The following is a 12,605-nucleotide window of genomic DNA, read 5'->3' on the forward strand; positions in this document are numbered from 1 at the left end:
TAAGTATGTTTGAGAACTGTTCCTTCAGTGTAACGTACGCGTGCTAATGGACAGTGATGATAAATACGTACTTTTACACTCACTTTTTATGAAAAAGTGATTAACATGATTCAGAGATCGATATTTTTTTTAACTTAAATAGTAAAACGTTTTCTGTTCACATGGTCTTTAAACGGTTACGAGCATGCATACTTGTAAAACACCAAATAGTTTATTAATTTAAAAAACGAAAAAATATTACCGGATTACTTTATTATATCTTCGACATAATAATGTTTAAGTGATATTAGATTACGTAAGTTGTAACTTATTTTACAGAAACGAATACCTGCGTTTGATAGTTTTATGCACGCATTGCATGGTTGAATTAGGGGAAATCGAAAACCTGGATCCACGTTATATCATCAGGAATTGGTATAAGAAATGCAATTAATTTTATTTAATTAAATTACTAATCTAATTTTATTTAATTAAATTACTTATCTGATTTCGCCAAATGAGTTGATCCAATCTCATTTAAAACACATGGCGAGGATTAGAAACTTGGTGTAAGAAAATAATATCAGTTCATTCCGCTTTTTAATATACAGCTACTGTTTGTAAAGAATTTTTTTTTTTCAATATATACGGTGTATGAAAATCCTATTTTTACAAACAGGGTATGCTCATATCTTTCTTTATTGGGTTTTAGAAGTTCAAGACCAGTAAGGTCTAATTAATTACTTAATTGTATGTTCGAAGCTGCTCGTTGGCCAGAAAGTAGCTATATATAGACGATGTGGATTATTCTGGTTGAAACATACAGGTACATCTGTACCTCACTCTTTACAAATGTGTAACTCCCAAGACATTTAAATTGGGAAACTCTCGTTTACCTATCAGGTTATCTCTCACCTGAGTGACCTTTTTCTGTTGATTGAACACGAAACACATACTCGCTTCGACTGGAGTTTACTGAACAGAAACTTTGTTTACATATGGGATTTAAGTGTGGATGACCACTTTTTGTGAATTCACGTTGCATCCGTATATCACATCCGGAAATGTTTTCCTTTCGACGACCTTGCTAATCTTGGCCGCGGAAATGAAATATTCATGTACATAGGTCTTGGACATCGAAAAGTCCGTGCATTGTGCTTTTGGTGTTGTCTGAATCGTGCTCACAATTTCATTTTCCAATTCATTAGGTAACCCCCCAAAAATATGACTGTGGAACTTGACAGAGTGATCGATGATGCTCGAGCTAAGAGAAGTGGATACAAAAGTTTCGGCGATACTTTGCCTGAAGATAAGTCTGAGCTCCACACACTGCAAAACTTTTTATCCACGATCTTGAGTTGGTTCATTTGCTGTGGCAGACGACGCTCAGATGACGAATCTCGGGGACCGGAAGGGGGTCGCGGAGACGAGTCATCGAGGCGCTCCCTGGGGACGCTGGAGGGAGTTTTTGCCCCTGTCGCACTCTCGATGTTTAGCACACTGCTATACTTAAGGACAGGTACCGTCAAAAACATATTTAATGTGATTTTTAGATTTCAGTTTAAATTACATTGACCACCATCCGTGCATGCATGCGTGCAAAGTCTGATTTTTGAATATTTTTTTTTTACGAGTCTAAATCTTTAATTATGACGTTTTATAATTTGAATATAAAATCACAAGTTAAAAGCATGGTTTTTTAAAATGAATTTTCGAAGAACTTATCAGTGCATAAATATGTGCGTGGCCTTGGGTACCATATTATTCCTAGTCTCTAAAACGAAGGGGGGGGGGGGGTCATGGTCATACACACTCGATCTGTAACCAGTAACCGGTATACATGTAACAGTATAAAAAGGGTCATGAAATTCGATATTCCCATCATGAACACGTGAATCACACCAATATCAACAATCAGTTCCTAGATTTTGGATAAGCGATTTTCTCCGGCGGAAAATAACTGTTTGCGCATCCAACTCTGCGTTTAGGACGAATCATATGATTTCCGCGTCACGTGAATTGGACTGGCTACAACCGAAAAAACAGCTGATCTGTGATCATAAAAGATGAAGTAAACATGGTGTTATATGATAGAGTCAAGGCCACACGGTAATGTCCCATTCGTATTCAATTAACGGAGAGTTGTCACAAGATCAGAGAATGGATTCTACAGCAGACGACGAGCGCTCGCCTCTCATAACTCATTCCGACTCTAGAAGTAGTCCAATTTGGGCACTAACCCGTAGTTTAAGTAGAAATGATGCCGCGAGTTCAAATGGACAGCAACAGCAAACCACAACGCGGACATTGGGCCTGTTCGCCGGAGTATTTTGTCCCGTGGCCTTGTCCATGTTTAGCACCCTACTCTTTCTGAGATCAGGTACAGTCAGTCATTTAGCTGTTTAGGGTAACGCTACTTGTATAATTAATTCTGTGTACCTATTACATCAATACTGAGTTGCAAAAAAAGTAAATTAAACATGTTTATATGTGGTTATTTTGGTATACCAGTAAACAGATCTATTTCAATAAGGGTTTCTATCTTCAGCATATAGACTTGGGCAAATGCCCACCAGTCCCCTTTTAAGCTTAAGTGCATTAATGGTCACTGGCCTCCAGGTACCGTATTTCGAATAAGTAGCTGAAAGGACCTGTGATCATATAAAACAAATAACTTCATATTATTTCCTTACAGTCTCAAAAAGTACAGAATTTATTGTTCAAGTCTGTATGCTTTTGACAGCTGTTTGAACACTGTAAAATTCACTTACAATCCCAGAAAACTTACAAAAATTCTACTTTTATATCGATGCACAGTTTGTCATGTTTCATTGATTATTAAGGCAACCACTTTGATGAGAAATAATAAACAGTGTTTTCACATATGTCCAATACAGGATAACAAAAAAAATAATTAAATCACAAATTAATTTGTTAATGTATGAAATTTCCTGATTAAATTTTGTATATAGACAAGTTATATATTGCTTATAATGACTATAAGGTTACTTTTTTTTTTTGGGGGGGGGGGGGGGGGTTTTGATACTCATCTTCACTATAGCTTAGGATTTACAACACGCCTCTCTTGTCTACTAGCAGAGGAGAAGAGCAGATTTGTAAACCCTTGGTAAGGGAAGATGTGTATTGCATGGTAATTGATGCATAAAATTTTTGATAAAACACAAAAGGCTGGGTGGTTATATTACCCCTATATAATGACTGTATCTAGGTTACAAGGAAACAGAAACGGTGTGTTTTATTCCTGAAATGTTTGAATACAAAGGACTAATTATGATTAACATAAATGCTAATGTGTACATATTATATAGAAAAATCATTTAATGATAACTTCCTGAACATTTGGATATCTACTTTACAGTTACTTTTTAAATAGTGTTATAATGATATACGATTCTCAGGCAAATGGCAATAGATGCTGATCACTTAGTACTAAGCAGAAGAATTTGTTTTTAGAGATACCTTTATTAACAATAACAATTCTTAAGAAAATTATGTCAACAACTACATGCATGTCCATCTAAAAGACCCTTTGATTTAATAAGATTCATAACTAATAAAAATGACTGAAATATATATATATATACATGTATATATATTTGAGAAAAAAAATCCTGAATGCATATGCTACGTTGAATGCAAGAAATTTGTTGCTATCATGTAAACAAGATCATTCAAACTGTTACTCAGGTGGAACCAAAAACTTTAATCAGTGTATTTACATTCCACAATTTTTTTGCATGTATTTAAAAGTGTGTGGAAAGCTGTACCAGCTGAAACATGCACACACAGAATACTGTAAGGTTAAATGATGAGTTTTATGATGACTTCGACAAAGATTGCACACTGTTAAAATTTAACTTCAGAAGCGAAAATAAATGTACCTACATGCTTGTGGCTGTTACAGTGGCTCTTCCATTAGTTTAAACTTACCCACAGGATAATACAGTGATATTGAGGTATATTTCCCATTTGTGAACAAGGCAAGAAGTTAAAAAAAAAAATTTCATTTAGATATATAAGCATTAAATTCTTATTTTTGGGAGTTGATTTTAATCAACTCTCCTATGCAGTTACTCTGGCAAACCAAAACTGAAACAGTGGTTGGACCTAAGCACAAATCATCACCGCTGACAAGAGTTAGTTCTTGAAAATAATTGATAATTCGATGTAATGTACGCTGAAGCATTTTTTTTTAAAGGAAACTTATTTATAAATACCTATTATTGCAGTATTTCTTTAAATTCTGTGTTTTTTGAATTATGTCAAAATCAAATACCTGCAGAGACTAGCAGTTTTGAATATGGTAAAGTTAAGTAAACTTTTCATGACATGTCCTAAATGTTGTGATTTTATTTGAAAATAAAATTATACAAATTCGGACATTGTACCTGGTATATACAACATTTAAAAAAAATTTTAGATTCCGGTATTTGATAATGTTATATTTTTTCTTTTTTTTTAGGTTTTGTGGTGGGCCAGGCTGGGATTCTGGAGTCAGTGCTTCAGCTTGTTCTAGCTTATTTCATCTTGGTTATGACTGTGCTGTCAATCAGTGCTATTTCAACCAATGGAGCGTTAGAAGGAGGAGGGGCCTATTGTATCTTTTTCAAAACATAACATTGTTTTGGATCAATTTTGGTAGTGATGAGATCAATTTGTACAATACTTTAAAAAAATTCATTTTAGACTCAAAATGAGAAATCCATGGCATGATAATGATATAATCTTGTCAAAAATACAGATTGGGAGTTATAAAAAAAAATCTTGTTGTAATTAAGACACTGTATATTGTGATTAAAAAGACAAGGAAAAAATTACGCAACAATTATATTAACCAGTAATTATCCTTAACCCTGTGTAAGACATGATCAGCAGAGCCCTGGGTCCAGAGTTTGGGGGTAGTATTGGCTTCCTGTTCTTTGTGGCCAATGTCCTGGCTGTGGGTCTCTATGTTACAGGCTTCGTGGAGGCCATGATAGAGAACTTTGGACCAGGGGGTAAGAGATCGATGCACTTGATTCATTGTAACAAAAAAAACAACAACGCTACCATGGTAGCTATACATTGCTTGTAAAGTGATTTGATTTAATGTAGTACTTGTACTTTGTTTGATGATACGTTTAGGCCTAATGTATGATTTCAGCATTGTTTATTGATAGACTGAACTGAAAACTAAGTTCAATTCATAAGTAAAATTAAGGGTATATACCGAACGTTTTGTATATATAACTGAAATGACATGCCTAATATTACCGGTATATCATTTAACAGGAAGACAAAATATTAAAGAAATGATAAGTAAAGCTCTTTGAAGTATCAAATATGCTTTACACAATTTGAGTCATGAATATTACACATTGTTGATTGTGTTAAAAATGTCTGCAGACTGAGGAAAATAAGACAAGAATCTAGTAGTTTATACCTATTTTGACAGGCACCATGGTAAAACATGCATTTTTGAAAGGTGACCACGACTTCTGGTACAAGTACCTGTACTGCTCCATCGTTCTGTTTGTGTGTCTGGGTATCTGCATCGTTGGAGGAGCAGTGTTCGCAAAGACATCCCTACTCATTTTTTTGGTAAAGTTTTTTTTTCACAGATAAAATTGGCATGTTTTGAGTTGTTTTAGGATGTGTGACTGTGTGACTATCTTATATTTCATAATGTATGAAATACATCATGAATTGTAATAGAATATATTTTCACCCAAAGACCTGCAATACTTACTTGAAATTTTCAGTGAATAGAAATTAGAATCCCCGTGACACGGGGATTCAAATTTCTATTTACTGAAAGATTTAAATGAAAAATATTGACATTGTATGAAGCATAAGTATCAAGGGCCATAAAGTTATTTATAAAGCTCTGATATTGAATCTTAAATATATTTTTATCCACTTTTGCTACATAAAATTACTCAAAAAGTATATACATACGTACATATCGGAATACACTTCATTTATATAATTAATTTGAAACTTAAACAACTTGAATTTTGTTTTCAAACAATTATTAATACATATACTTTGATATGTGTAAAGTCTCATTGCCCAATTTGGACTCCTTAATCCCAAGTAGATCTTTGCATTTCCTTCCTCATTTTCTGAATGAATATTACAGGTTGTGGTTGTCTGTCTTCTCTCGGTGTTTATAAGTGTATTTGCCAAAAACTCGACGACTGAGATAGAATATGCTCAACAGGCCAAACACACATTTGAGAGGAGGAATATTTCTCTCGAATGCTTTCAAGCAAATGCCAGCGGTTTCGTTCTACAGGATGGAGCCAATTACACAGGTCTAAGGGCAAAGACGTTCAAGGATAATACATTCTGTAAGCCCTTCATACATCTTGTATAATCTAATTTGATATTTCCAATATTCCATTCTTTTTTGATTAGGAAAAAAGTTAAATGTTGAGTTTTTTTATTCCAATTTGTTTTTGTGAATTCAAGAAAAAAAATAAATTTGATCTAGTGGGAAGATGAAACTGTTTAAAGATTTCCGATATGTTTTTCGAGTTTATCTTATGTTGTACTTTTATTAAGAAATAATAAAAAACAGACTTAGTAGGTTCTAAAATGAGAGTAATTGAAGCTCACTACCAAAAAGTACTTTCTTTTGTTAGTTAATTTACTATTAAAGTATTGAAACTTAGAAGTCTTAATTGTGTATATTCTTAGCTGAGTACAAGTGTTAATTTTGTACATTCCTAGCTGAGTACCAGAAGGATTACATCACCAAGGATCTGATGACCTTCGCCACTGTGTTCGCCATTCTGTTCAGCAGTGTGACAGGCATCCTTAATGGAGCCAACATGTCAGGTCCGTACAACCATGGTGACACATCTCAGACATGGATCCAGAAACAAAATTCTGTTTGGGAGGGGGGGGGGGGAGGTTCTGAGGAATAATTTTGTTTGAAGGGGGTCTGTGGCCTATTTTTAGAAATTTTACGAAGTTAATTTCATTTTTAATTTATTTTTTTTTCAAGGGAGTCCCTCCCTATTTTCCCCTCTAGATCAGCGCATGTCATCTTTATGTACAATGTACTTGTAGATTCTATGCTCTTTACAAATCTGCATCCCCAGTTATATTGACAAACAGCTTAGTACTTTTGATGTTAGTACTACTTTGTAACTATTTTAAAGAAAATAGGCAAGGCAGACATCCAATTTATGAAAATTCAACAGTATACAACATACTGTAACATATTGAGACAGCTCCATGGTCTATGTGGCAGCAGTCCTCGTGTCCAATACCCAAAAGTGCAGATGAAACGTGTTATTTAATATTTATAATATATTTTAAATAAAATCATGTGAGAAATGGATGATATGCAAACATGAAAAGCCATCATATCTGTTATCAAGTATGCGTACAATATTTTTTAATGCTATTAGCTATATTAGCCTATATATGATTGTTTTTTTTTTTTAAACTTTATTAACCGTTATTTATTTGTTGTCCATGAATTTTTTTTAATCAACTGAATTGAACTAATGATTGTGCATCTGTGTTTAGGGGAGCTGAAGGAGCCAAGTAAAGCCATCCCTAAGGGCACACTGTATGCCGTCATGTTCACGTTCATTTCTTACTTACTGCTAATCATTCTCGTCGGAGGATCGAGTGACAGGTAAATATCGGAGGAAATGACCTACTCTAGATTACAATGTTCATCAATATCCTCACCAGGTAAAGCGTTATAAGGGAAACCCATATATTAAAACAAGTTTTTAAACAATTTCAAGTACCTGTAGTTTTAATGATACATTTATTTAGTTCAGTTGTTTGTACAGTTCATGAACAGAAATGACCTATCATTATTTTCTTTTTGACAGGTGCCTCCTCCTGAACAACTATATTTTCCTTCAGGAGATAAACCTGTGGAAGCCATTCGTCCTGATCGGGATATTCGCTGCTACTCTGTCTGCTGCCCTGGGTAATCTGATAGGAGCCTCGCGGATTCTACAGGCCCTGGCTAACGACCATTTGTTCTGTGAGTTTTACATATTAAGCTTCACCATGCCCAAATAGTAAAAATTTTGGAGAGCATGAAAGGCTAAAGATAGATAACTGTGAATGCCATTGATCATGATTTGGTTAAATAATCAAGGTCTGTTTATATGTGTGTTTTTAATGTTGCAGGGTTTGTTCTAAATCCTGCCACGATCACTACAAAGTCTGGAAACCCCTATGTGGCTGTACTCATCTCATGGTTCCTTGTTCAAGTAAGATTTTCACATTCATCTTGATTTTTTATTCTGTACTCAAGGCTTGAAAAACATTGCTGAATAAGTAAATGCATTCTGAATTCAAAGCTTGTTTTTTTACTTCATTTAATACTCAACTCTTTTGTCCACTCTGTACCCTCAATGATAATTCTAAAAAATGGAGTCTGATTATAACAGTAAACTCGGTTTTGTTACAGTAATTACTGTAGAGTTTTGAACATGTCTGTTTACTTGGTAAATTTGAAAAAAAGAGATATGAAAATTGTTTTATAATAATGAAAAAGTATTACAGCATACATGTAAGTCTAAAGAAGAGAGATGAAAATTGTTTTACCATATAATGAAAAAAATATTACAACTCATTTACAAGTATGAATCATTTTGTTGGCTGTATGAATGAAATGTACTAAGGGTTGTGTTCTGTGTTGTTTACAGCTGGTGCTATTGGTGGGCTCTCTGAACGCTATCGCCCCCGCCACCTCCGTATTCTTTCTGATGTCTTACGCCTCCGTTAACCTGGCCTGTCTAGCTCTGGAGCTGGCATCGGCACCTAACTTCAGGTTAGAGGTTAATTCTTATATGATGTTTGAAATTAAAGTGGTTTCTATTTGTTCACCACTGTAAAATAGATTACTTATTGACTGCTGTCAATTTCTACTACCAAAAAAAATGTCTGCTTTCAAATTGTATGAGGATTAGTTGTACAGTGTATAAGCAAATTTGTCAAATGATATTTGAAATCAAACTAGATAGAGTGTAGAAAAAACCTATTCATGTTCACAGCTAGATTCGTGCATGAAACGACCCTTCTGTGTACAAAAAAACCAAAAAACAAAACTAAGATATAATAACATGTAGTCTAGTAATTGAATTTTTGTCACCAAGTGCTCATAGTACACATTGCATTTTTTGCTCATCGTAAGTTCTTCATGTTGGTCACAAGATAAAGGTTTGCTTACTCTGACCCTTACAGACCGACCTTCAAGTACTTCACCTGGTACACCTGCACCCTGGGCCTAATCGGCTGTATAGTGATGTGCTTCCTGATCAGCTCCCTCTACTCCTCCATCGCCATCATCGTGATGCTGATCCTGGCCATCATCCTCCACTTCCGCTCACTGCCCACCCAGTGGGGCTCCATCAGCCAGGCACTCATCTTTCACCAGGTCAGTGGAAAATTTTTTTTCTTGTCTGTTAAACCAAACATCATATATAAAATAGAAAAATGCATAAAATATCATTAGTGATATTTAATTTGTTGATTTTAACATCCAGCCCTCCGATGAAAAAGTTTAAGTTAACATTGGATACTATGTCCCTCTGAATATTATCTGTAAATTGCCATATATTTGAAGGAAGCGGTAAATGTTGTGCTGTTTGAAGAATTGATGAAAAAAAAATTGGAATAAAGAAATTGTCCAATTTTCTTTTTGGTGTCATAAACATTTAGGTCATATATGTACATGTATTAGGAATATTTGTAGAGAACTCAATTTAAATAGATTAAAAAAAACTTCATGGTTATCTTTAGGTAAGGAAATACTTGTTGATGTTGGATTCAAGGAAAGCCCATGTCAAGTACTGGCGTCCTCAGATACTGTTACTGGTGGCTAATCCGCGTCAGTGTTCAGAACTCATCACGTTCATCAACGACATCAAGAAAGGCGGACTGTACGTGATCGGCCACGTCAAGCTGGGATCCCTGGATTCGTATACCACTGACCCAATTTTAGAGGAAAATCCAAAATGGCTGGGACTGATTGATTATCTCAAAGTGAAAGCTTTCGTGGAAGTGACGATGGCAAACACTGTCTCCGAAGGTTTACAACACTTGCTTAGGCTCTCTGGAATGGGGGGCATGAAACCTAACACGGTTTGCTTCGGTTTTGTGGACGACTCCAAACCAAAGGATACTCTGAGTTTCATGAATAACGAGAGGAGGAGGCGTTTTTTCACGCGATTGGAAAGTGGAAAGAAAGTGAGTATTGACAATTTGTTTATGAATGTCCGAGGAGACGGAGACTCAGGACAGCTAAGTCCTCTGGAATATGTGAAGCTGATTTCTGATTCCTTGAAAATGCAAAAGAATGTCTGCTTGTGCCGACATTTCGATCAGCTGAGCAAGCAATCCATCGTCAATTCCAAAAAGACCCTCTTCATTGATGTGTGGCCGGTGAATCTCTTTCGTCCGGACACTGCCAACTTCTTTGACAACACCTGTCTCTTCATGCTCCAGTTGGCATGCATTCTGACCATGGTCCCGGGCTGGAAGTCCAAAACCAGGCTCCGAGTGTTCCTGTGTTTGAACGCGCAGACTGACAACACACTTCAGAAGCAACAAAAACTGGACGCTTTTCTCCATCAGCTCCGGATCGAGGCCTCTGTGAAAATCGTCACCTGGGACCACCTGGTGTCACACCTACCAGTCATGTCAGGGAACAGCAGCGATAAGCTTACCCTAATGGAGAAGTTTCACGCAGTTCCGACGGAGTTCATCAGTTCCATTAACCAACTGATTACCTCGTATTCCAGCACTACAGCGCTGAGTTTCATGTATCTCCCCGTCCCCCCCACGGACGTTCGGGAGAGTGAGACCTATCTAAACAGTCTGAGGTTGTTGTCTGACAATCTTCCTCCCACGGTCTTTGTACATGGACTGCATCCAGTAACTTCAACCACACTTTGATGATGTCAGACCTTAACAAATTGTAACATGAATTGTCCATTCCATATTACGTGAAGAAGATTAGGGTTTTTTTTCATACACAAACAGAAACCATTTAATTTTTTGTTAGTGGTGGCAAAATCTTTATATGCTTTTGTTTGCAATATACATGTATATTAAGCTTGTATGAAGGATCATGACTTAAACAACTGTGATATAATGTGGTTTCATTAATATTCATGGGCATAATTTTTCATGGGTCTGGTTAAATTTACACTTTTGAGGATTCAGTAATTCATAGACAATGATTCTACATGTGCTCTAAAAATTGTGACTTGGATGTACAGTTTGTTTTAAAACTTAAGGATTGACTTAACATTGAAATCCCCTTAAAACTTCAGGACTGACTTAACATTGAAATCCCCTTAAAACTTGAGGACTGACTTAAAATTGAAATCCCCAAAAAGTGGGGTTTTTTTAAATGATGATGATGTCACATATACATTTGTTTAAAAAAATGTATAAAAAGTACAATAAGTGCAATAGATGGCTTGTTTTCCTGAATAACTTGTAGTTTAGTTTTGACTACTGCAATAACAATCATAGTCTTGACTGCTGCAGGGTTATTGTTGCTAATGTAAATTAAAAATCATTTTCCATGTTAACTGTATGTTGTGACACTTTTTCAAAAGTTCAACCAAAAATCTGTGGGTTTTTTTTTTTGTTTCAAAATGTCCATGAAACCATCCATGATATTCAAATTTCATAGGATCTACTTTTTGAAATGGTAGTATAACGCAGTATTGATATTTTCTTATACATGTTGTGTAGTATTTTTTTTTACCTGTAGGTATTCTTAGTGCAATATAATTGTGCTTCAGGTTTAAAGCCAGTCATCAATATGAAGATATAGTTTTAGCTTACAATTTCTGTAGCTTTATGGTGTCCTAAAATTTCTTGATGAAATCTGCTATTTTTATACACTGTTCTTTGTAATTATGTAATAACAAGAATTATTCAACCAATAAATTCTTTGTTCAGTTTATAGTAAAAAAAATAAATAGACGCTTCTTGTTACTTGTATAAAAAATGTAAAATTGGAAAAGGCAATAATATACTAGTACAGGTATAAATGTTTTGCAGTTATCAATTGAACAAAATAAATTTTTACAAAGTTTAACTGTTGTCATGGTTACGTTTTCATTCTTTTGAAAAAATTTATGAAACTTGCGGAACACCCCCCCCCAAAAAAAAAACCAATAAAAATTGACCATAATGTTTCATAGCAAATGTATCTCATGGAAATTGTTGCATTCTTCTTTAATCTGATTTATTCCCAACATTAATTTAGAGTTTTATCAATTTATATTATTACTTTCTTTAATATTTTGGCAGAAAAAAAATAAGAGCTATAAAAAAATATTTATGTGACTTTAAAATAATTTCAAACCAAACGAACTTCTAGGATTTTTTCACTGACTTGATGTTAATCAGCATGTTTATGAAGACTGTATTTTATTTATACTCTATGATCAAGGCAAGGTATTTGTATATTTATCATGTTTCCGTTAAGTTCACAGACCTTTACTGAGACCTATATACTGGATGTAGACTTTAGAGCACTCGGAGCCCGCTTGCATTCTGACTAATACCACAAGTTTTAGCGGACATTGCCCATCTGTGGCTTACTTAATAATAAGAGTGTCGGA

At 34.9% G+C, this 12,605-nt stretch overlaps 1 protein-coding gene across 2 annotated transcripts; it reads left to right on the plus strand.

Moving 5' to 3' along the window:
* The first annotated feature begins 904 nt into the window (after positions 1-904).
* On the plus strand, positions 905-11,939 carry LOC105325300 (solute carrier family 12 member 9). Of its 2 annotated transcripts, none has more exons than XM_011424819.4 (12): positions 905-1,498; positions 4,463-4,597; positions 4,863-4,997; positions 5,435-5,580; positions 6,122-6,332; positions 6,715-6,822; positions 7,522-7,633; positions 7,839-7,996; positions 8,146-8,228; positions 8,667-8,791; positions 9,205-9,397; positions 9,763-11,939. In XM_011424819.4, exons 1-12 carry the CDS (start codon positions 1,204-1,206, stop codon positions 10,915-10,917), a joined length of 2,856 nt encoding a protein of 951 aa, XP_011423121.3. In that variant the 5' UTR covers positions 905-1,203; the 3' UTR covers positions 10,918-11,939. The 2 variants fall into 2 exon arrangements, with proteins under 2 accessions (XP_011423121.3, XP_011423128.3); XM_011424826.4 differs by lacking the exon at positions 905-1,498 and adding an exon at positions 1,855-2,359.
* The last annotated feature ends 666 nt before the right edge of the window (positions 11,940-12,605 follow it).

The sequence above is a fragment of the Magallana gigas genome, chromosome 3 (assembly GCF_963853765.1).
Source record: "Magallana gigas chromosome 3, xbMagGiga1.1, whole genome shotgun sequence".
Classification (NCBI taxonomy): domain Eukaryota; kingdom Metazoa; phylum Mollusca; class Bivalvia; order Ostreida; family Ostreidae; genus Magallana; species Magallana gigas.

Bases quoted from the DNA above. Each gene is read 5' to 3' on its own strand.
- LOC105325300 (XM_011424819.4), top strand. From the start codon at position 1,204: ATGACTGTGGAACTTGACAGAGTGATCGATGATGCTCGAGCTAAGAGA. The intron at 6,333-6,714 runs GTAAGCCCTTCA...GTACATTCCTAG, and splicing joins GTTCAAGGATAATACATTCT to CTGAGTACCAGAAGGATTAC. The intron at 7,997-8,145 runs GTGAGTTTTACA...TTAATGTTGCAG, and splicing joins GGCTAACGACCATTTGTTCT to GGTTTGTTCTAAATCCTGCC.